General features: G+C 37.3%; 1 protein-coding gene across 3 annotated transcripts in view; it reads right to left on the bottom strand.

Annotated features, from left to right (window-relative positions):
- Positions 1-25995, bottom strand: part of vwa8 (von Willebrand factor A domain containing 8) — a 118146-nt gene that overhangs the window by 84768 nt on the left and 7383 nt on the right. For 2 of the 3 annotated variants that reach the window (XM_015363890.2, XM_006639022.3), the window contains exons 5-14: positions 15142-15309; positions 14367-14531; positions 13522-13571; positions 12241-12349; positions 10753-10857; positions 10093-10224; positions 9096-9230; positions 8306-8383; positions 6497-6657; positions 6016-6129 (exon numbers count right to left, since the gene is read on the bottom strand). In XM_015363890.2, coding sequence (XP_015219376.2) covers positions 6016-6129; positions 6497-6657; positions 8306-8383; positions 9096-9230; positions 10093-10224; positions 10753-10857; positions 12241-12349; positions 13522-13571; positions 14367-14531; positions 15142-15309 — 1217 coding nt within the window. Of the gene's footprint in view, positions 1-6015; positions 6130-6496; positions 6658-8305; positions 8384-9095; positions 9231-10092; positions 10225-10752; positions 10858-12240; positions 12350-13521; positions 13572-14366; positions 14532-15141; positions 15310-25551; positions 25696-25995 lie in introns of those variants that run through there. The other variant, XM_015363891.2, reaches the window with a different exon arrangement.

Below are 25995 nucleotides of genomic sequence, written 5' to 3'. Positions count from 1 at the left end.
AAAATCCCACAGCAGCTGTTTTTCTTTTGGAAAGATTTTGACAGTTTCATTGCAACGGCACTTTCTACTTGTTCATTTCTTTGATTTAGCTTGGCCTTTTCAGTGCCTGAGCAGCAGGAAGAAAAAGCCAGCCTTGATGTCCGTTTGCAATTGGATGGGTTTTCAAGATTAGAATTGGAAAACATCTTGCAGGAAGTGAATAAAACCAATTTAATAAGAGAGATAAGCGGAATATGTCCTAAACAGGGCAGCTGGAAAACCTGAGTTTCCATTTAAACTGATCTTTTTCCCCATCAGTTAATTAAATTAGAACACAACAGCCATGAGGCCCAGCAAAAATACAGTTTTAACATACAGCAGAGTTCTTTAACAACCCAATATTTTCATGCGGTGACAAGAGATATGATTTTTATTCATATATAATCAAGTTCCATAGAGTTACAGGAGCCCTTCCATCTTCTAGAGTTTATTATGAGAATTATCTGCATTAGTATCACTAGTATCTCCATTTACTGGCCTAGGTAATAATGATTATCATTAACCGCTTTTGCATAGTGCTTTTCATTAAAAATAATCCCAAAAAACAAATGGGTGTTGTTTCAGATCATGTGTTTTCATAAAAGGGAAAAAGCTTCATACAAGAGGAGGGCAATCCTAATTCTGGAGGGCCGCCAGTGTGTCTGTCAATTTTCTACATTCCCTCAATCCAGCAGTACCCAAGACTCTGGGAGAAACTGGTAACTATGCTCACATTAAACTGATAACGAGCTCGGCTAGAATGAGGGGGTCTTCAAGGACCACGATTGTCCACCCCTAGCCAGAACGCAGCCCAGAGGCCTACTCATGCAAAATGACTGAACTGTCTCTAAGTTGCCCATCTGTTTGATGAAAATGCAGACATGCAGCAAAGATGAACTAAGCTTCAGTAAAGACTTGTTGATGTCCACAAGAAACTTGGAATATGTTAACAATATATTAATACATCTATAAAAATACAATGTGATGATGAGACAGAGTGTCAAAGTAGAAAATCTCTGCAACACTATAATGGTTTTTATACTATCAGCATGCTTACAGTAATATAATAAACACTTCACATGCTTGAATTTATACTCCAAAATGTTTCCACATTAGTCCTGCCAAAAGTGTAATGTGTGATTGTTTTCACGCTTTACAAATATTTGAATTGCTTTTATAAACACACCACCAGTAGGGCACATTAATTAAAAAAAACACAGTTTCTAGGTTGAACGTCCAACTAAATATTCCCAGCTAAGCAATTAACATTCACCAAATAGACAAATTAGGATTTTCATTCCAACGTTTAATCATCATTTTGATTACCCTGAAAGCAGAAACAACACCAAAATTACAGTTGAGCCAGAGAGGCTTGGAATCATGTTTGGAATAACAAGAAGACACAGAAAATGAAATGAGTGAGATACGAGCACAAACAAGAGCACGTGACATTATTAGTCACGTTGGGAGACAGTAAGTAGAAACTGGGCTGGACACACACCAAAATGAACGAACATCCAGATAGAATTTAGAGAAGAAGGGCAATAATTACTCTTCTTGTAACTCCTTTTAACTCTACAAGTCAGAGAAGCATAAAAGAACCAGATATATACAAAATCTTACAGGAAGTTTTTTTTTTACATATCCCTGAATGTATGTATATCTTTCTTATTATTTTTTACATTTCTAACAGTGTGTACAAGTATCCTGTGAATTTGTACTGACCCAAAACTATACACTACCAGTCTGTAGATGTCAAGACTGAAGGATTCACATGGCACTTTTAAAAAAGCTGTGTCCAGATTGTAATAAAAACCTGACACACTTGAAGTTCGTTAAACTGTCAAAATGAATTTTACATTCTGATGTCAGTCACTCTGGCCCTTCTGACCTTTGTCAACATATTCACTGCAATCAAATGACAATGACATGCCCAGTAGACCCACTTTCACTTAATCTTTCCAGACAGCATTTTCTATTTTTATTAAGGCTGGACTCGGCATGTAATATGTAGGAACATCCCTTGACAGATAACATAACCACCCACTACCACAACCCTGAACTGTCAGGGATATTTTCCAAGGGTGTTTACAGTGAGGCACAATGGATCTACTGTCGCCTAGCAACCCTGATCTACCACTGACACTGTCACTAAAAAACGGACACTTCCTGAAATAATTTAGAAGTGCAGTTTTAAGGGCATAGGTTTCAAATGTCACATTAATATACAAACAAGTTAGACTTTGGGAAACCCTTAATAATCACAGGCCCATTACAATCTGTACTGAAAAATAGAAAGTAACTGTGCTGCTCATGTGACCTACAGATTAAAGGGAGGTAACTGTACTATTTGAAGGCCTTGAAAAATGTCTTGTTTTAAGAAGCCTGTTTCAGTGGAATGTTAGGAAAAACAGTTACAGAGACCCACTAAGTAGACACTTGAAGAGACAAGAAACACATTTTTACTTGAGAAGAAAAAACAGGAAACCAGAGATGACAAGGAATGTTTTCATGCAGTCAGCAACACGCAAAGCAGGGTTTGAAAGGGAAGGTTGAACTGTGATGACATAATTCCTGTTTAGTGCAACAGTAATATATTTTATGTAATAATTTTCTAAGTAGTGTAGTACTACCTCTTGCATATTTGAAAAATGTGAAGTCAGAAGTCAGAAAGTTATTGGGCTCCCAGCTTTATGTCAAAGTAACACATTACTGCTAAGAACATTAAATATCTTGCCTCTGTTCCAAGTCTTGAAGTCTTCTTGAGCACAGGGTAGGAGGAAGTGGGTTTTCTGGGCTCCAGACATTCCTCCTCTAACACATTACCCCCAGGAAACTGATTTACAATACACTAGGCTCTGCTAAAGTATTCCTTTCTCTTTCATTTCATTCGTGTTCAGTAACCAACAGTAAATGTTGTGGTACTTCTGCGATATATTTATGGTACATTTGTACACTTTTATATACTATACTGTATACTGTAAAGTACTCACATCTTGAAATTATACATTTAAATCATAATACATTTTCCAACCGTGTTGTATATGCCAGAAGTTTGTAGAAATATATCAATGACCTAGAACAAACAAACAGGTCAAGTATAGTGCAATGTAATATAACCCAATTTGACAAAATAGTGCACAACTGTAATCTACAATCAATCAATGAGCAGGACCTCCTAGAAAAGGTGTTTTATATATTCAACAGTGGGTAATGTATATGTCTTGCAGCTTTTGTGTTAATAACACTTTCAGTAATTTTACTTATGGAAAAAATATTTTTTTCTTAAATGCTTTTCTCTTTCAATGCAATATGATTCCTTTATGGGTGCTTTATTTCCCATTATATTGACATCAATGGACACACTCAATCAGCTTAAAATGTGGTGTCAAGACAAAATTAAGGTGTCTTTCTATGTATATAATTATGTATATTTTGTTTCAAAATGATGCCACCAATAAATGGAACCTTCTAGAATAACTCAATATAACAAAATTTATTTGGATAACTCAAGGTCCTGCTCAACTAAGCACTTCTTTTATAACACATTGGTTTCAGAACTCTGAAGAAGGTTCTGTCAAAATGCAGGGACACCGTTATGTACTATCTTTTATAGATAGGTTAAGTGACCTCCTTCAAGGGAAGGAAAAGAAGCTTCTTTCCACATATTGTTTTTGTCCACTCAAACACCCCAGTGGACAAGCTGGAAAATCTTTCTGCATTAGTGAATCCTTTTGTCATTTATCAAGACAAATGTCATGGCGATTCAGCCTCAGCCTGGTTCGACAGAGAATGGGATCGCAGGCTGACAAAGACAGGAGTTTATTGCCCTTCTTGGTTACAGAGGCAGGTGCCATTCACCAAGAGGAGATGAGGAGAGAGCAAGAGAAACTGCAGGTGGAGAAAAAAGGAAGAGTACAGTTTCCCCTAATTCGCCATGTGGTGAAAGAGGGTGAACACTAAGGGTGCCCCCCCTTATATATAGTATAGTGGTGGAGTGGAACCTGCTGCTCAAGGTCAGAGGCCAACGGCACAGTCCATAAGTCCTTGGGAAGGGGGAACGGAAAGTTACAATATAATTTACTGTTTTGTTCTACTTCATTCTGACGCTCCACTAGACATTTTCCTTTCCAAAACCAAGAGTATCGTCTTGTTCAATAAACAACACTGAACTTTAATGGTAAATGAAATGAAAAAAGTATATACACTATACTGCATTCGATACACCAATCATCACTGTACTCAGAGATTTATAAAAACCTTGCTCATGGAAATGGAGAAGAATATCCTAAACATCCTATCCTAATTATGTAGGAAAGTGATTTATTTCTACTAAATAGATACATCTTGCTGTAAATCCCTGCTGTAAACCCACAACTGGTAAAGCACACTGCAAATGGATGGCCAGCTGCATACTGTACATCTTGTGATTAACTGATTCCAAGGTATTTACATATTCACAAAAATAACTAGACTTTTTTTATGTCCGTATAGCTTCTGTTTCACCAGGTTTCTCTACATTTTATCAAGTGGCTTATCTACCAAAATAAAAATAAATGTGATAATGAGTATCAGGCAGGCAGCAACACTCAGATGTTCCCACTTGACTAACACCAATTAATGTCTGAAAAAGTTCACCATTTCTCACCTTCCAGTGAAAGGGCTGAGCTGTTCTTAACTGCACAGTAAGGGCAAACAAGTTCCTTTGTGACAGAATATGTAACAGTCTCAGAAAACAAAATCCTTGATGATGACAGAGCCAAATCTATTTTGCGATCACCTCACTCACAGTGCATTCTAGAGATTTCTCCAGGGATCCTTCTATATTAGCTTCCTTGTTACCAGTGGTAGACGTACTGTACATACAGTTTCATTAGTGCTCTAATGTGCCAGAATAGTTTATATTTTAAGCTAATATAAAGAAAAACAAAACAAGAGCCCTCCATAATAAATGTTTTTGAAGTAAACAGGCTAACATTGTTAATACAGAGCATCTACCAACCTGGAATGTAATATAATAAGAAAAAGCAAGACAATTCTTTTACAGTATGGCACTGAGTGCACAACACAGCCAGTCCCATTCCTGAGTTGCTATGTAGCTTGTGAGGGTTTTACAACTTGGAAAATGTAAAATGTCACCTTAGTTCTTTACATTTTTTTTGCTTCACTGTATAAATATTTTGTTTTAATGATAATACTTAGAGCTGTAAAAACCATAAGAAAGTACATTGATATAAACATGGTGACGTGTTACAAAAAAGCAACTACTAAAGATCAAGTAATTCTTCTTGTGTTTATTAACCTAGAAATATACATACCTATGAAGTAATCCAAACTGTAGCATATACTATGAAACTTTGGGGCGTTGGTTGTCTAAACTGCCCTCTTTTTGCTTCTAATCTAGTGCTATTGATGCAATGGTACACTGGTATTTTGAATATTGAAGTTAACATGCTGTTGTTTTCTGATCAGCATGGATTTCTGGGTCCGCAAATAATCCCTTTACTTCAGCCTTCACAAAAAATAAAGAAACAAAAGAAAGCCTTCTGTTTCTAGTGGAGTACTACATACTGTATACAGTTCCCCAGCACAACTGGAAAGGGAGATTTTTTTTTTCCTTTTAGTGCAGTAATTTATTCCTTTTAAACCAACAGAATTTTGTCAAGAATCCTTCTTTTCTTGATCGCAAGATTGTGACAAACCTGTCTCATTTCATATGTCTATGAAAAAGATGACCTAGCTCTTTTTCGTGCTCACTTCTTCTTTGTCCAACCCTTATATACCCTATGCGCAGGTTTTCATTTACAACACTAGTGCACAATTAACACAGGGCAGGCAGTCCATAAGCTTTCTTATAAAATGCTGGTCACCTGAGAAATTTATTTTTTCTATTTTGTTCTGACTCTTGTAACTCCAAGTGTTACAGGAGTTAGGACTGTGTAATATACCTAAAGGTATCTTCTGTGGCCATAATGAGACAGACAAAAAAAGAACTACCTTTCTTGCAGTTCCTCATCTGAGAACTGTAATTCCTTTTTAAGTGACTGGTATCGGTCTGCTTGCAGCAATCTTGTTCCATCATAGAGAGCCAGCTCCCTGTCATGGATCAATCTGAAAGGCAAACAAAGCAATTAACGCTTACAGTCATTACAAACACATGTGGAAACTTAAACCTTTTTGGACTTCAGAACAAAAAAAAATCCACCACGTCCCAAGAGGCAATAATCAAACAATTACAGCAGAAGTCTAATGGGAATTCTAGTCTCATTAAATTTAAAGAAACATATAGTAACTGTGCATTGTGGTGGCACAGTCTTGAGAGACCAATTAATTCACAACTGTAGCAGAAGAGGGTCACAAAAACCGTAACTTGTTTTAAATCGGTCTGATCCAAATGTAGATACTGTAACACGATCGACTCTCAGTGGCCCATGCGAGATAAGTAGGGCTACAAGAGCTGAGCTGATGTTGAGCTGACCTGGAGAGAACAGTCAGGGTCCCCAGGTTGACCCGGTGGATGCCATCCAGCAGGACAAGCTTCCCCTCCCGGGCAGCGGTGACCAGGGGAGAGGCCCTCCAGGCCGTATCCCCGCTGGGCAGGGTGTACCTCTGCTGGAGCAGGTCTCGCGCGGTCATATCCTGTCAGCATCCGAAGGCCGGCAGCGACAAGGAAGAACATTTTCACAACAGGGAGCAAATCAGTCAGCCGACGTGCCAGGGGCAGCCCATGCAGCTACTGTTTCGATACACACAGTCTGCTACACTCACCCTGTACTGAAAGGCTTGCTGACAGTGGTACACAGTGAAACCCTAATGTTTAATTATTTATCTGTGCCATTCAGTTCATGGACCAATCGATATGATCATGAAAAAGGCATGCAGACTTTGAAAAGGCTTTAAAAATGATGCTAAATTCACAAAAAAAGGCATTTACTATGGTTCCTAGATTGATTCCTCTAAACATTCTTCTATTCCCAGAATACAGTAACCCTTGATCTGCAGCATCCAGAAATAGCTACCACATAATAGATCAACAGCTTCCTTTTCCCTCCTGTTTCTGAAGACACCACAAATTAAAACAACAGAGCACTAAGAATTCTTCACATTCTTTCAACATCAACACTGTGGATTTTACAACCCAAAATTTCTATAGTACTTTTATAACTGTAGCAATAATATAATAAAATACTGATTCTCACAAAGGTACAGAGGTTTACAATTTGAGTTTATTTATTTAAAAATATTTTTACATGATATACTTGAAATCTTACATATATCATTCTACTGACTATAGGGGTTAAGAAGCTTATAGCAAATATTTTATGATCAATTACATATGGTAACTAATAAATGGTCAGCCTTATGAGCAGGAATTCTCAGCTAATTAAAACAGGTTTTGGAAATCTGCTGTTCTAAGAGACAGAAGAATCAAATTTGTTACTTTATTTGGGTTCTCCAGGAAACCATGAACTGGATGTGAGTTGACAGAAAAAGTATTTTGCCATTTTCCTTATTTCTTATTATAAAGCAGAACAAATACCTACAGGAGACTGTAGAGGGAAACCACACAGATTATTTAAAGCTGACATGCTTCTCAATGCTCTTGTTCAGCTTTAATCTCTGCTTTGTGCATAATCAATGACTGAAATCCAAAAACCATGGAGCTCATTAAAAATGTAAGCTTCACAAAAAACAAAAAAAAAGGAAAAGGAGGATTAAAGCTGTTCTTGGAGAGCTGTGCTCTAGTTCAGATTTCGGCTGAGTGATCCTTCACGAGCCGGAGTGTGTCTGTATCATTTTTTTTCCCCTAAAAATCATTTGTATACTGTTTTTTGCAGACATGATATGTGGGCATTACATCACAACAACTAGTCCTCCGGAGATTGCCATGTAAGACAGGAAATAGTCACAAGTCATAAGAGAGAACCTAACTACAGTTAAAGCAAGGAGAGGAGGAGAATGACAATGTAAAAACAGGAGACATGCCACCTAAGCCCTGAGACAAAAATGGCGACCTATTTTGTGCTCTCCAGTTTGCCACAAACACATGTCAAGGATTGTGCACTAATGACTTAGGACCTGTAGAAGAGCTCTGTAGCTCAAACCAAGATATTGAAGGATCTCTTTTCTGTTATACTATATAAGATATTTGTATGTTATAACTGTTCAGGGTGGGAGCGAAAATAAAACGAATCAGATTCAACTAAGCCTTCTATTATCCTGACACTATTTCCATCACGCAACAATGCAGTCCACTAGCACACTCAAAAAAAAGGGAGCTTATTACCTGATACAGCATTATGGGCTCAATGTTATATCCTAACATCTCAGCAAACTCTTTAGCAATCACAGATTTGCCACAACCCTGCAAAAGAGTAATATTGTTAGTATAACACCAGACACCCTCATTCTATCTGTGCATTCAGGCATAAGCTTCAGATTTAGAGCTTCACAAAGCCTGTGCTTACAAGATCTCTGCAGTTCAGGATAAGAATAAAACTGGACAAATTAGAACTTGTTCTATATTCAAAACATAGTGGTATAAACTAAACACTTCATTCCTCTTTCTGAACTGGTGATTTTGTGAGTTTAATAAGCCAAGCAGGGTACATTCTGTAAAGAAGCTGCCAAGAGGCCAATGACAAACACTGGGCCTTACAGCTCCGCTCAATGAGTCATTGAAGCGGGTCTTAGATTCATCAGAAATTCCTACCCATCGTGAAGTATAAGTACTGCATGGATAATCAGGACTGCAGCAGAAACATGTTTTCATTTCTTTTGTATTCTTAAAAATATTGATAACATAGACATACTAATAATAACAATGATGTAGATACAATGATAAACTAAATGATTGCTGATGACAAAATACCCACCACGAGTATATAGCAGTATAGTGACAAGATAAAAAATGTAGAAAGCACACAGCCAAGCTTAATTTACAAAAACATTCAGATTTTTTTTTCATGTTGTTTTGATAAATTAAACAAAACGTGTTGAGAATAACAGCAGCTCACAGAAAGTCCCAGCAGGATGTCAGAGAGAGTTCTCACCAGTGAAAAACAGACAGTGTTTACCTTTGCACCAATCAGACACATATCTTTCACCATGTGGGACAACATCATCTCTGCTAGCAGCCCCTCATGACTGGGTGTCCTAATAAAATTCAGACTTCGTGACTGGAGCCCTAAAGCTCTGGTTCCAGCTGGGACCTGTGGAGTTAAGACACTTTCTTAAGAGTTGCAAGCACAGGTAAAAAGGGAAATGAAAAAGGCCAAGAGAGAGATGGAAGGAATATTGCAATGGAAGCTTAATAAATAATAAAATGCTTTTTTTCATGACTGCAACAGTAAAAGGACCATAAAGAATGAAGTAAAATGTATCTGGGTAAGTGTTGTACTCAGGTGTTCACTATGGAAGGCTATAGGATGCTTCAGGCAGCAGAAGGATAGAATTCTTAATTAAATAGTACCGACACAGAAGACAGAATTGTTTCAGGTACTAGAAGATTCAAGACTGGTAAATCTCTAGGGCTTGGTGGTATCCAACTAAATGTACTTGAAACAATGTAATGAAACAAGAAATGTTATTCATAAGACATTGACATAAGTCTTTCAACAGCCGCTCAAGGCAAGAGTGGAAACTTGCTAATGTAGAGCCCCTGCGTAAAAAGAATAACAAAACTGAACCAAGTAATTCTAGACTAAGTCTGACTTCTATTACATGTAAGGATGTGGAAACAATTATTGGAACTAAATTAGAAAATAACCTGTATGGAAATATGAGCCTAGGGCACAGTCAACATGGATTTAGAAATGTTAAGTCTTTCCTAACCACCCTCATAATAGTTCTTTGAACAAGCAACATCAGTAATGGACAGACACAGCACATGCAGGACGTCATGGTGAACTTATATTTTCAGAAGATTCTTAATAAAGATCATCATAGACAATTTACAGAACCTAAGAACATACAATTTGAAAATTAGTATTTTATGAGGAACCTTATCAAAAGGCCTTTGAAAATCAAAATATACTATACCATAAACTAATTACGGAATTCCTGTAGAGTTACCTGAAAAGTGATTTCTTTCTCAGCAATCTGGACAGTGACAGATGCCTGCCTCAGCTGGTCACTGTTTGTCTCCTCCACTTTAATCACTCTTGTAGGGAAGGCGTACTTCCTCGAATCAAGAAGTTCAAATCTCTAGAGGAGGGAATACAACATGAATAACCACGATGACTTAGCCTTTACATAAATGATGACTTAAACAAATCAAACAACGTAAGTATTACTGCAAAGTATTACATTTATTCACATGGCTGGTGCCATTAATCAAACAGGTTAAAAGGTCTTCATAGAACTCAATACTGTCATTATATTATATACCTCTTACGTAATGAAAAGGACCAAATTACAAGGAACTTAAAAAAAAATAACAGAATCGCTGGAGTAAAGACCAACCCACTGAAAAACCATGTCCAAAATATTGAAAACATTTAATGACTCATGTTACTGCAGTTATGTCCTGCATACAAAACAACAATAAATTTCTGCTCAACACCCAGTTGACGTATGAGGTCAATCTCCAGGAAAGCTCTAAGTATTAGTAAACATATTGGACCACAGTACCAGAGAATACCACACATTGTCTCCTCCAGAACTCTGCTTCACAGGCTCAGCGACAGTAAGTGTTAACACACAGTCTGTTATGTGGATATGTGAAACCCTTACTTTCAAGGTGTCTTCCACTGCAGTCTTGCCCTCCTTGCCCATTATCGACTCATACGGGTACAGCCTCTGGATGAGCTGGTGGGAGGACAGCGCAGGGCAGCAATCCTGAGGGACACATTAAAGACTCGAAAATAAGTCACTGCAGCGTGAACAGCACAAATCACATCACGGGGTTCAAAGAACACAAGGTCTACAGCTCCGCCTTGTCCTTCGTATATACAGTAAGTGTGACCTCCACATGGCCAAGCAAGGCATGCACTAAAACCGGGGCAACGTATGATGAATTACTTTCCAGAATCCAGCTCTGGCTCTTCATTAACTTAATGTTTAACTTAAAATTTCCATCTCTGTCTTTCTAATGAGTATTTGCTCTAAATAATAACTTCTTCACTTACTACCAATAACACAATTTTTGCGCCCTTATGTGAACATGAATTTTCAAAATATTTGTACAAAATGTAATTTTCTTTTTTCCTGAAAAATGCCATTGGATGACTGAAAATAAACAAAGAGATGTACGTGGCCAGTTTCACAGCAATGCAGGACAGGTGAATCCCTGTACCATCCACCTTTGAAAACAATCAAAACATTTTTACCTGTATCCAGTTCCTTACTTTTCATCGTTACATTCATCTGATGAAGGTATTCATTAACCTACCTAACATATATTTTCCCCTTACTACTGTTTGTTAACTACTGGTGACAGGGATCAAATATTATTAGATATTAGTAAGACATGTTAAAGTTAAACGGTGATTGATCATGGTTAACTGTGTAACAATCTTTTCTAGAAGACACTTTCCTAGAAACACTAAAATGAAAGTGTTGCAACCAGATTTTTCTTTAGGAACACAAGCTTGCCTCTTGCTTTGAAACCTTCATGAGCAACTACCTCAAAATATTTTACAAATCCAGTGAGCAGAACATGCAAATAGCTAGAAATTTGAAAATTGAGGAAAGCCCATTTTACACCAATGCTACAATACATTTTTAACATCACAAAGGATTATCAATGAATATAATGGATTACCAGGACATGCGGAGGAGGAGGTGCTGGGATCTTTCAGAATTTGGCATGAGGCGGTTTTCTTTATTGAATGTCACTGACTTGGCTAAACCAAAAGCAGCTTCAGACATTGCAAGTCCAGCCAGGTAACCTCCAAGCTTGGTTGGTATGCAGCCCTTGTTAATATTGTTGGCACCAGAGCACAGCTGCTGAGGGGATTATCACGATAACCTCTGACCAAACCTCTGGCCAGATTTACAATACCCCTTAGACAGAAATGCTCAACATTAAGGAAAATGAACAGTACAGGTGGGATGGGGAGTAGTGGCCTGTTCTTATCATCACACATCTTTCCTGTGTCCTTAGGTTCTCAGTAATAACTGATGCAACACGCAACAACGACCCGCTCAGAGTGTAGTTTGCTGTGCTGGAAATGTCTTCAGCACCAGGCGGATCCATTACCCTTCAGATGCAGTACGTACCAGAACTTTAACCACTGCAGGCAGGTTGTCCACTGGGAAGTCAGGCAGACCCAGGCTGCCAGATTCTTGAGAGCAAAGTGTGGTGGCGAACGACAAGAGCTGAGAAACTCTGTGAGGGGAACATGAAAGCCCATCAACAACCAATTTCCCAGGACTAGCAATAGGGGTTGACTGCCTTTTTTAAAGATGTAAGAGGTGAAACTAACACACCTGTATTTTATGTAAATTTGATTGTACGTAAAGCCTCCCACAGACCCCATAACACATTTGCTATGTTATGGAAAGTTTCTGTTAGGTAGAAAAGAGCAGGCAGTGCAGCTAGTTCCTCCCACAGATGAACAGAGCAGTGTAAACATAATGCGTTCACTATCCATATCCAGTTCTGTTCTCTCACGTGTAACTGCATATCTGCATAGGAGCTAACTCTTTGTCCCTGACCATTTGATAACTGTCATATCATATTCATTTTGTGTTAAAATACTGGACAGTACAGTGTAGGATAATGAGAAGTACAGGATCTACAATTTTGTTATAATATGATTCTCTCCCATGTTTCATTATTTTCTTCATGTGTTTAAAATGTATACAATATTTGATGTTTAATTATTTTAATTAAAAAGCCAGCAGCCATATCACCCTGCAACTCACACCTGGCAGCCCACTGAAGTTCAGCAGGTGTGAGCCTGGTCAGTACCTGGATGGGAGACCTCCTGGGAAAAACTAAGGCTGCTGCTGGAGGACGTGTTAGTGGGGCCAGCAGGGGGCACTCACCCTGCGGTCCTAATGCCCCAGTATAGTGATGGGGACACTATACTGTAAACAGGCGCCGTCTTTCGGATGAGACGTAAAACCGAGGTCCTGACTCCTGTGGTCATTAAAAAATCCCAAGGTGTTTCTCGAAAAGAGTAGGGGTTTACCCCGGCGTCCTGGCCAAATTTCCCATTGGCCCTTATAAGTGTAAGCAATTATTATTATTAAAGTGGTTTTAAAACATCCTTTTTCAAAGCAAAATGTTTTTAGTCCTAAATATCATGAATAGTAATTCTCTCTGTATAAGGACCTCTTCTGTCTTACAAAAAAATTGCTGCTGAATGAAATAAATCCGTTTTTTTTTATTTGTTATTGCTTTCTGTACAAAAAACACTGAAAGGAACATGTAGGAAAATGTTTACTATTCTTACCACACGCTGGTTATTGCTTTAGCCAGTAAAATAAAAACACTGTGCAGTATGCAGTGCTTAATCTTAGAATTTCATAATACTAGCAAGTTTAATTCTTTACCTTTCAGCTGGAACATTTGGTCCAACAGCATACAGAAGTTTCAACTGGTCCTAAATAATGATAAAACAAGACTTTATATTATTTATAATATTTATATGAACTTTAGGATCAATCAACGGCATGCAGAATCAGACTGTCCCAGGAAATGGCTCATTCACATTTTTTTTTAATGATATAACAAATTAATTCTGAAGCTCACAGAAACATAGAAAAAAATAAGAAAATACTTGCTGGAGGACACATGATCCAAAACATACAAGCCATGTAACAAAAACAGCTTGAGAAAAATAAGTAAAATCTTAGACAGACTTGGCCAGATCCATCTCAGGAAAGAGCCAGGAAAGAGGTTGCAGTGAAGAGGCAGAAGAAAAATTAAAGTCAGAAGACCCCAGGAATAGACAGTAACTCAAAATGGATCCAGCAAAGGCATGAAACAGTTGGAGCCAAGCCAAGTGGGTTAGGGAGACTAACTCACACCCAAGGACCAAAATTCTGAATCTTCAAAAAGATTCACCAATGGGAACTTCAGGAAACAAGAACAATCCCATCTGAGAAGTTCTAAATAAAGATTCCGAAAAACATTCAGTTATTTTTGCTGTACCAAGTACCAGTAGTCTTACACATTTATGTTTTCGCTTTTTGCCATAATAAATATACCGTGCCGATATACCTATTTTTTTTCTGAAACCCACTTAAAGTTACATCGAGGGTATAAATCGATTTGGAAGTCAACTGGAAGATGCCATTGATGAGAGTTTTGGAAAAAATCGAAAACGTCAAAGCTACAGTTCGACATGAAACACCGAGACCCTCGGCCGGACGTGGGCCTCCGCAGCACGGCTCACCGTGAAAGGAAGGTAGTAGATGTCCCTGGCTTGGAAACGTGACCTGAGGGGGGGGTCCAGCGGGTTCCCTGTGTACCGGGGCACAGGCAGCCCCAGGGCAATCACTCGGAAATCTTCACTCACACGCACAATTTTCCAGGCGTCCAATTCCTCTTTCGTGTGCTCCTGGACAAACAGGCCCAACAATGAGGCAAAAAAACCAACATGTTAATCCCCGCTGACAAGAGACAATTTAGTCCGTGTGGTCTGCTATTATTTTTTTCCATTTATCAGTTCAAATAATCATTTTTAAAACACATGACCATCCACCACCCATTCTTTTTTCAAAAGCTAGCTGTCTAATATGAGTGGGAAAGGATTTTCATTATAATAAGTAACATTTTTTGTTAAACAGTCATTATGGGCTAGATTTCCGAAAGTGCATAAACCAGTTTTCAGAAACTAGAATCGTAGTCCAAACTAAAGATTTTAACTTCTGAGTACAAATCTTAATCACCACTGCATGCATACTGACGAGACTCAATGTGTAAAATCTTTATAGTTTGTAATGGTCTGATACAAGCTATCAATTTCTTGAAATTTCTTATTTCAAGAAATGGCTGGATGAGAACCTCGGATCAATTAGCTACCAATTACCAAACGAGATAGACAGTGGAAAGGCCTTGTCTTGTTTGCAAACTTAAGGGCTTAAAACAAACAACGCATCTTTCAACAAAACAGCCAGCACAGGTCCTAGGTTCTGGGAAAGCGATAGGCAATCATCAAACATGTTCACCTCGAGCAGTTTGTCGTATCGCTGTGCGGACATGAGAAACCTTCCGTCCTCCAGCTGCATCTCCCTGTTTTCCAGCAGGTTGTTGAGAACCGGGAGGACGTTGCGCTCCGCCTTTTCCAGCCCCTCCAGTACCAGGATCCTGCCCTGAGTGGCGGCGCGGACAGCACACTGCGGACAGCACCCAACATCGCCTTGTCAGCATGGCCCATTCGCCTAACTTCTGAAATCTGAGGGCTCTAAATGATGCAGCCCAGCAGCACTTAACATGCTTCTGAAAGATATCAAGCACTCAAAATCTTCTCAATGGGCAAATTATTTCATATTGGACAGTATATAAAATAAAACACGCTTGAAAGACGTGTACCTGCACAGAAAACGTATCTTTCTAAAATTTACCATGGCTTGTGTCATACTGCTTTTGATAACTTAATTTTATGAATTATCGAACATTTGATTTCAAGTTGTCTTCAAGATATCAGACTTTATCATTTCCAGATTTTGTTAGCGATTTTCATAGCTTGAAATGTAGTGTTTTGAAATTGAAAAAAACAATTAAAAAAAGTCTAATTATCTATCTATCGGGATAGAGTGGGTTTTGTCGAAGGCTGGAAAAGGGTGAAAGACAGCATGGTGGAGCAGGGGTTAGCATTGCTGCCTCAAAAAAGAAAAAGAAAATTCTCGAAAAAGAGTCTAATTAGATGACCAGTAGAATTAGGGCTCGTATAATTGAACCCAGCTCAAATAGAACCTACAAGACCCTGGGGTGATAAGGAGCAGAAGCCTGAAAGACAGACACTAAAAGGTGAAATAAATCAAAGAGCACTTTCCAGGGAAAAACTCACCTAGCATTAAAATAAAGTTTAAAATATCATACAGTACCAACATCATTTGTTCTTTTCAGAAATTATGATCAGTGTGGCACTCTTGCTCTGCTTGCATGCTAATTGTTATTAAGGGAAACTGTAAAATGCCACTTTAATACCAAACTGATAACTTGAACAAAACCAGCAGAAAGGTGCTATGAAGCCTCAGACCCATAACACCAAGGAAATGAGAGAACATACAATCGGTTATAGATGATTATTTGCAAACTTGCCACATCAAGAAGCTGAAAAGAGTTTTTGGATCCAAACAGTACAAGAAACTATCCATCTTCACCAGGAACTGTTACTACTTACTTTAATAATTTATTTTTTTTATTGTTGTCAACCTTCCTGATTCAAAGATGTATTCAAGAAGACCTCTACACATCTGCAATTATATTTCAATATTTTTTGTTGCGTTTAGTTTAGTTTAGTCGTTTCATTTCTTTTCCCTATTCAATGTGTTTTTTTCTGTGTAAAATATCCTCTGAATCAATCCTGCAATTTGGGAACTGAAACACATTTTGTGTCTCAGTGTGTGTCTCTCACAGACTTAATGCCTTTATTACAACATGTACTAATGCTTGTTAGAACCAATATCTTTCTATATTCATTTTAGACAACATACAATTATTAGCAATTTGATTCTTTAACCTAGTTTAAAGTCAATATGAACCTTAAAAAATGCCTTCAAGGAAGCTGTTGTGGTGTATTTTATTAAAGTAAAATGCAGTGAAACTGTATTCAAAATATACTATATAAAAAGGAGTCGTGTGCACTGTTTATTCAAAACATTGGATTTCAGAAAAGTACAATGGTTAAGGATTTCCGAGAAACACCTGTATGTCACCTATTGTGTCATTAGAAACTGAACTTTTGCAGAACTCTGAACTTGTAACGGGTTATAAAAAACATAAGAGCATATTTAAAAACAGCACTGTAGGTATTTTACATCCACCATGATGAGAAAGGAAACTCAAAAATACACAAGCAACCACAAAACAACTAGCTGTGCAATTTGGTTCACATTTAAATATATGTTTGATTTTGTGGGAATATATCTCATAAAATTATCCTTCCGCTCTAAACTTTACTTCTGCTAAATTATCACTGCTGCTATAATCATAAAATTACATTTAATGCGACTGACGCAGGAGTGGTAAAACTTGTAAAAACCACATTGAGCACCATACTGAATTTCAATGAAAAAGAAATCTGTCAATCCCAAAATGGAAAAACTACACTGAACGTCCTATTTGATTTCCTGGGGATTCTGTTGGACTGGAAATGAAAGTTTTTTTGCTTTTAAACTTCAGTTAAAATATGAGCCATTTAACAAAACAGGACACAACAGTCCAATCCATAATACCTTCCCTACTGTTATAACTACTGTACTTTGGGCTATCAGCAAGTGTAGAAATAAAGTTTCTGCATCAGTTCCATCACTGTGCATTCAGAGTATGCATAAAGGCAACATACAAGTTAAATGACGTCATCTTAATTCTCCAAAACGAATTAAAATCCTTTGCGTGCTGGACTTCCGTTTGACAGCCATTAAATTGAAACTCCAGTTATAACCAGTTGTCTATGCTCAGGTAGGTGTGCGTGACGTTTAGTGTTTCTTTATTCACATTGAGCCTGAGGAAAGCAGAGAGACATACTGTACATCACCTCACCATTTACTTTTAAGAGCTTAATCAATCTCCTTTACTACCAGCACCTGAGCACTTCACTACCAAAGGCCATGCCAGGACAAAGATGATGGCTCAAATTCGCCATGCTGATGTTAATTTCGGATATAAAATCCCACACGGTCCAAAGTCACATAATTTAACAATAATTTGGGAAATAGAGTGGTTTGCCTCAAAGACGCCCACTAACTGTTGCCATGGCAGCCCGTATAACCCCTTGCAAGCTTTTCATGGGTCTTGCTGAGAAGAACAGGTTTCTTATCCAAAAAGCCTTTCAAAACCATTGTTAAGATTTTTCTCCTGATATCTCAAAAGCACCAAGCATGTTTCACCTACGTAAAGAATGCACTCGGAGCTTTCAGCAGCTGTAAGGCATTGTAAAGATGTTTATTCAGGTCTGAGGACTGTCATTCCCAATTGATAAATTCTGCCAAGATATTACACATTACACAGGGTAAAAAAGTCAGGAGTAACAGTATCCAGTGAAAAAATACATACTAGACCTGGAAGGAAACTATACTTATTTGCATCTATGAAGGAAAAGAAATATTTTCCCCATAGATTTTTTAAAGAATATAAATATTAACAAGAAAACACAATACTCTCTCTGTGAGGTTCTGATACAGGATGACTTCTAAGCATAATCACACCTGTGTTGACAAACAAGGCTGTCCTTGAAAATAAAAGAAATGGGATAATTTTTTTTTCAGTTGTAACAAAACCAATGTTCTGTTTCCTTAATGCTAAGAGTGCACTATAGAGCCGGCCTTTAAAAAAAGATCTGAATCACGATTAACATTAAAGTCAGCCAAACAATGTGATCTATCTTTGTGAGCATTTCTAAAGAAAGTCTCCTACCTTTCCCACACAAGTGATTTCCATTACCTGCTCACAAAGGCCTCCATTCAACTGCCAGCAGATGGCAAGTCACCTCAGAAAGCTATCCTATGTGTGCTAATAGAAGGATTAAAGGGTCAGGGGTGTTTTTTGTTCTTTTTCAGTATTCATTTTGTGATGCCTGTTTTGCTTTCGCTGGCCAGTGTAAATCGGCCATGCAAGAAATCATCTCTTCAAACAGATGTTTCCACTTCAGACCAAACAGAATGCCGTAAAAAGGGAGAAAATGCAAAAACAACAGAAGCATAAAAGTTTGAGTACCAAAGATTACAGTGTAGGGACCTGTAGAGTTCCACAGACAAGACAATGCAAAAAAGATGGAATAACAAATAATTTAACATTCTGAACTACACTCTCTCAAGTTAGAATGGCCTTATTTTGCTGAAAAACATTATTCCCGTTTCCCAGTTCTCTGATGGCTATGTATTCCATTATGAGAATATTCAACAGCAGAAGAATATGGCAGGATATAGCTTCAATAGCTATGGAACAGATTCATAATTATGCTTAACGATTCAATTAGTACTTTGCTTGATTGGTTAAAATTTCTGTCATTATCTAAGAGCACAAATTCATAGATAATGAAATATGCTGCATAGATTCTGCCATGTTCCCCCTTTTTCATAGTTTTAATTGATATCACAATGCTACAAAGATATGTACTGTACATAAAGGTTAAAATATAGCTCTCCTACTCAGAAAGGTGCGATGACTTTCTAAAACGAGTCTCTAAAAGGAATCGTAGTATATGTATTAAAGAGGCACTGTCATCTGACAGGCCCTCATCTCTCAGCAGCCTTGCTACTTGTGAAGGATTAACCCTGATCAAAAACACTTTTACGGCATTAAGGAGAATGTCAGATGATCTGGAATGGACAATGCCGATTTGCTTCAGAAAGAAACTCAAACAGTGGAAACAGATTAAAGCAATTTAGAGTGCTTTATGACTGTGACATTTGGAATTGGAATGAGAAATTCTCCAGATGTTACAAGTGTTCAGCACTTTCTTGTCTACTTAGGAATACAATGTGTGATCGAACACAGCACATTGTACTCATTTTTAATTTTCTTCCATTACATCAAATACCTTAGCTACAAAAAGTTAAGATCACAGTACAAACCTACATCATAAACAGACACAAAACAATTGCAGAGCCTCTCCGAAAAAAATGCAAAGTTTACACCTACATAGTAATTCCATTTATAAATTCACAGACAAAGAATGTATGATTTCATTGTTGACAAAAATGTACTGGATCTGCAGATTCTTTTACATCTGCACATGTTATAATGTCGTGTTTTATTACTACTCCATTGATTTATTGTTACAGCCTCACACAAAGGATTTGAGGTACATATAAAATACGAACAGCACTTTAAATGGCAAAAATAAGTGTCAAAAGGTAGTAGAGCTAATCTGTACATAGCTGAAAGTCAAAGGAAAACAACACTGAAGCTATATAAAAGCATTTATTTTTTCAGAATTAAATAAACATTTTTATATCATGTCCTAAGTACCCGGAAAAAAACAGAATTCTTTAATAGACTAATAAGGCTATAATTACAATCCTTAGCACCAGGCATTGCAGATAATACTAAAAGCGAAACAGCATAAGTCTTGCTTTTAATTAATTAACAATTACATTTAAAAAAAACTTGTAACTGCTCCAACAATATACCAGAGTTGTTTCCATGGAAACAAAAAAGTATGCCAAGATTAAGTTTTATTTTAAGGAACCAAACAGAAATATGGTTGAAAAGACAGCATGCCTGGTTTAAATGGTTTAATTTTTCCTTTCTTTTCCTAATTTGGCATATTTCAGTTGTTAAAGTTATTAAAGAAATCATCAAGATACAAATGTCTTGTGCATTTGACAATGAAAAACATCAGCCAGGCCAAAGCACACAGTATCGAGTAGGTATTCTATGTGTCATCATTTCCATAACTGTTCTGCAATGACTACAGCAGATGTTGATTCTTAAACCTTAGCATTAAGTAGTAGGTACAGTAGCTTGTCTCCATACAGTATTTCAGGACTCCATTAAAGAGAAAACAGTCTCTATGGTTTTAAAGTCTGAGGTTCTAAATTCTACATGGAGGTAGTCATTCAATTGTACAGTATTTGATTATTTTTTCTATTTTTTTCCTAATTGTACATCTAATTGTGTGGTCTTTCTGTAGTCAGGACTCTAAAATGCAATTTAACATCAGAAGAGCTGTATTAACCCTGGCCAGCGCTTCACTTGTGAGGTGGGATTCTACAAAGAAAATCACTTCAGTACAGCCGTCAGCCATATCTTTCAACTTGCAGAGAAAGCAGATTTGCAATTGTCAAGATGTTCGCTTTTAAAGGGTTGAAACAATCCACCCATGAGACTTCATTAAACTTGATGAAAAATTGCACATTTTACGTATATATCACACTGCACTATCGTGAGACAAGTAGCTCCGTAAGGGAGTTCAATCCCAACAGTGTTTTTATGTTGATCCTGAACCGGTTCCAGCTTTATTGTTTGTCATGACAAAATTCAATGCTGATTTAATACTCATGAAAATAAGTGCTCTTTGGTCTTGAGATAAGTTGGAACTAAAAAGACGAGTGGATCCTGAGTGACCCAAGCAGCGAAGGTGTTTTCCTAGAATGCATGCCGAATCCTGCAGTCAGACTCATCCTTCTGGATGAGGATATGTTGCGAGTTGGCTGAGACTAGGATGGGAAAAATGGTGGCTCATGTCCCATCCAGAAATCAAGCAGACCAGGGAACACCTCAGCTTGCTACACAGTGACCCATCTGGGACTTTTCCAAGGAGCTGTGACCTTGCTCACTGTCAATCAGGGCTAGACTGCTCTTCCTGCTGATGGTAACCCTGCTGTGGGCACTGCTGGGGAGATCATCCAGTGCATAGAGGAAAACCAAAACTTCTCATCCCGACCATGCCAGTTGCAGACATACTACTGAGATGATTAGATAGGGAGGATTCCAAACACTGAGAAGAGGAGAAAAAATAACTCATTTCCAACAAATAAAAAGAGCTACTCGAGAAATAAACAATCACCAAAATATCAACTGAACAGCCTTAGCAAAGTGATTTTTTTTCTTGGGTTCAGGTTAGCTACACTTGCACCTTATACAAGTGCACAGTGTAGGCAGTACAACAACAGTATTCATCCCATGTGCAAGCACATGGTTCAAAGTTAGTCTGGTCACTGAAATACTGCTCTGTTCCACAGAAAAGAGGAGAGCCCTTTAGGCTTGAAAAATAAGACATCATTAATGCTTTCCTTTTATTACTGTGAGAGTTATAGCAAACCTAAAGCTGGCAACAATAATTGATAAACGAGAACAGAAACAATAATTCTTTATAACAACTCAAATCCCAATCCCCTGCACGGGGCAAAATGTTTTTTTAATTCAAACAGCAACAACCACAGTTTTTACAATTGATTCTCATATTTTCATATTCTAAAAAATCTCTAAAAAAAGAAGTCACTTTTTATGTATATTCAGATAGATTTTAAGACCCCTTTCAGATCACAAACACTCAATCACAAGTAACGATTTCAATTCTATTGTGCAATTATCTTTCTAATACTGATATAATTTTAACAAGAACCCTTGCTGAGAACTTACGGTGATATTTTAAGTATAAAAGTTTAAAATTTCAAGATATACACTCAATTAAAGCAGATTAAAAAATAATACCTCAACTTGATGGTAATTGATTCAAAAAGAAACAAAGCATGCAATTGTAAGTGTCATTAGGACAGGATCAAGTCAATATTCTTTAATACAGGTGCACTCACAAACAGGCTTCAGTGTTTGAACCAATACATTGTAAAAAAAGATTTTAATACATTTAATAGATCATAACAAATTGAACTATATGTCTAAACATTTACTTCAAAAGAAACAAATCCCACCATAAGAAGCCTGCAAAACCTGCACTATTTTGCAAATTAATTTAAAAAAATGTTTTTTTATTAAGAAATATAAATAAAATCAATGTTTGGGGATTGTCCCGTCTTAGCAGTATTTCAGTATTTCCACCACCTATACCTCCATGTGAATATTTGTGTAGAAAACAAAGAAATGTATGAAAAATAAATCTGTCTTTGAAGACAAAAGACAAAATGTCGTTGAAACCTTAATAAGATTTAGTAGTTACAGTGCTCAACAGATTTCACTGTGAAATAGAAACCATAACATATAACATCTGTAACTCACATAAAAAATGAGTTACAGATAGGATAAGAATTATACACTGCAAATGACATATTTGTCATCAACTGAATTACAGACAATTTATTCACACCTCCAAGTATTCCAATGCAAACAAATTTTCAGAAACACTTTACTCATTAACAGCACAATAAAAACCTCCAAAACATATAGAGGCTTCTGATGGATTTCTGCTTTCCTGGTGTATAAAAGAACTAGCATTGAAGAGATTCAGTAGTAACATGCATCATCATGGTTAAGGTCAAAGAGCACTTTGAAGACTGCACGCAAGTGGTAAGTGATCTCCACAAGCTGGGGATGGCTATAAAGTATATAATCCACAAAAAGCTGAATCTACCACACTATTATATTGTTCTTTATTAGAAATTCAAGGCTACTGGTATAGTGGCAGGGCAGTATAATGGTGCAGTGGTTAGCACTGCTGTAGAGTCTTGGGTTCAATTCCTGGGATGCTATCTGCATGGAGTTTAAAACTACCTGCAAGAATATGGCTTTCATGGTTACAATAAAGAGGTCTCTGAATGAAGACGGACCACAAAAAGGGCAGCTCAAATTTGCCTGACTACATATCAATGACAAGTGGAACCATGGTCAAATGGAACCTTATAGTCAGATGAAATGTAAATAGAACTTTATGACATATCCTCAGCCTTATGCACATCATTGTAGAAAAGTGAAGCTCATGTTGACTAAGCTCTGACACCCTCTGTAAAATATGGTCTGTTATATTTTGGGGGAAGTTTTTTTATTAGAACCCTAATGAAGTCAGAGGTATTGTGAACTGAAACATGTACCAGAACATTCTGACTAAACACCAGCTTCCCTGTGCCATAAAGCTCATGTTTGGCTAAAACTGAACATTCCAGCCTGACAATGATCCAAACACATACATCCAAATTAACAAAGAAGTGGTTAAGTGCACTCCAAATAAATGTTCTTGACTGACAATCTCAATTCCCAAACCCTCAATTCAATGGAATAATTGTAGCTCATACTCAGGATGGCAGTTCACAAACAGAAACCAAAGGATCTACAGGACCTTCTGCTTGGAGACAAAATCACCCCTCATAAGTGCCAGAAACACAAAGCACGGTAGGCATCTTGTCTGTATAATAACATCAGAGGAGAACTGAAAAAATCCTAACTACATTGGTAAAGATACGTGTGCCCCTTGTTTTTTCTGGATTTGACTAATGTCAAATATTACTTTGTCTGTGAAAAGCTATTAATATTACAGTATAACATTTGACATATAAGCAAAAGAGACATTATTCATTGACATTATTTGAAAAAATGTTATTTAATGTGTTGTTTTTGTTCCTGTTTCATAAGGGATACGAATAATCTGGAGAAGGCATTGTATTGTCCTCTACTTTACAAAATTAAGTTAGTAATAACAGCAACATGGTTATATAAAAATACAAGAAAAAAACATAAGTAAAAAAAACATTTAAATAAAACCATACAAAAATAACAGAACTGAAGACACATTTTTGACAGACAAAAGAACAGAATCAACAATGTTCTGAATTTATGAGATGATTCCTCAATATTTTCATAGGAGACCACAAACCTTGTGGAAATATTTACCTTGGTCCTGAAACTAAAGAATGCATAACCCAATTATTTATCTGCGTAAGAGTCAGGAATGTTTCTTTGTGTTTCAATAATAAGGCTGGTTTGAACATGGTATGAACACACAAACTGAAAAATAATTACAGGGTCAAATGAAGAACATAAATCCCAGCCAACCCCTAGTGAAAGCTAAATATAGGCTGTACAAACAGCAGGACAACTTACAAAGCTTTTGCGTCAGGGCAACACTTTCTACATTTTTTAGAAATCAGTGTAAAGTCCAAATAACTCTAGAGGGATGTTTAAAGTGAAAACAACATTTCCATAACATTTTCAACATTGTGGTTTTCTATGACCACACTTTGTCAAAATCTATTAGGACCTTAAACACTTAACATTTAAATCTTAAACATTAAACGTAAGCATTTCCTTTTCCATATGGCAAATAAACCGAACTGAACCAAACATTGATACAATCGTTTTCTAGAAACTAAGGAATTGTTATCCTATGGTCGAGCGGGTGAATATTTGTATATACATTTATTCCTTTCTTTTAATTAAAAAAGAATTCTTCACACACTACTGTTATGCTTATGCACACGCTGAGAGAGCAGCCTGGGGAGAGGCTGTGGGAGTCTGGAAGAAGCTGGCCTGTCATACTGCTCAAACCTCTACCTGGCTTCTTTCAAGAAACAGCTGGGTGATCTTTGAATCAATTAGCTACCTGCAACCAAACAGGCTTTATGGCTTTCACCTCCACTATAACCTTTCATGTGTTTTATAGTCGCTTAAAAGCTCAACCCAACCGATAACTGAAACACCGAGCAATCGAGGCACCGCATAGCCCTCCATATTTCACTTGAACAGCAAAAGGTATTAAAAATGCACCACTTAGCGGAGCACAAATCCCATTAGTTCCTTCAAATTCTTATTGCCAGTCACTTAATAGAGGTTATAACATAGGTTGGGAGGAATGACAACAACCAAGTTCAAGCAGACTCAGCTGTCACTAATGCGTAATAACTCCTGATGTCATTTATACCCCTAAATGTTAGAAATACTGTAATCCTCTATCCATCCATCCTATGTATAAACACATAATCCTCTTATATTCCTGGCATACATATCTTTTTGCATCCCACCTCCACCTCTGCAGCTGTCCCTCGGTCACTCCTCACTCTGCACGGAGGTCCTAGCGTCCTCGTCCTGTCATCCTAGGATTTTATTGATTAAAACACTCCACAATCCTTTTACGCTTAATCCTTGGGTGTGGTTATTTCCCCTATCACCTCGACTGTCAAAAACACAAATGGTTTTCTCCTAAAAAAAAGCATAGATTTTTTTTAAAACATGTGACAGACTGGTTTGTGATCCTGAAAAGACTATAAATGGACCAGAAACCTGAGATGGGTCATGTGATATTTTTGCTTTTACAGCTGACATACACTGGGATTTCTTTGATCGCTTTCTTTCAGTAGAGAGTAGTTATTTCTCCTCCAAACATTCCAAGGGAATTTACTTTGGTCTTCTTTGTGAAGACTGTTCGAAACATTACACCATGCGAAAAGAAGTAAGTGTACCACTGA

Source organism: Lepisosteus oculatus, chromosome 15 (assembly GCF_040954835.1).
Source record: "Lepisosteus oculatus isolate fLepOcu1 chromosome 15, fLepOcu1.hap2, whole genome shotgun sequence".
NCBI classification, from domain to species: Eukaryota; Metazoa; Chordata; class Actinopteri; order Semionotiformes; family Lepisosteidae; genus Lepisosteus; species Lepisosteus oculatus.
Note: the sequence above shows the minus strand (reverse complement) of the source record. Positions and strands in the feature narration are given on the sequence as shown.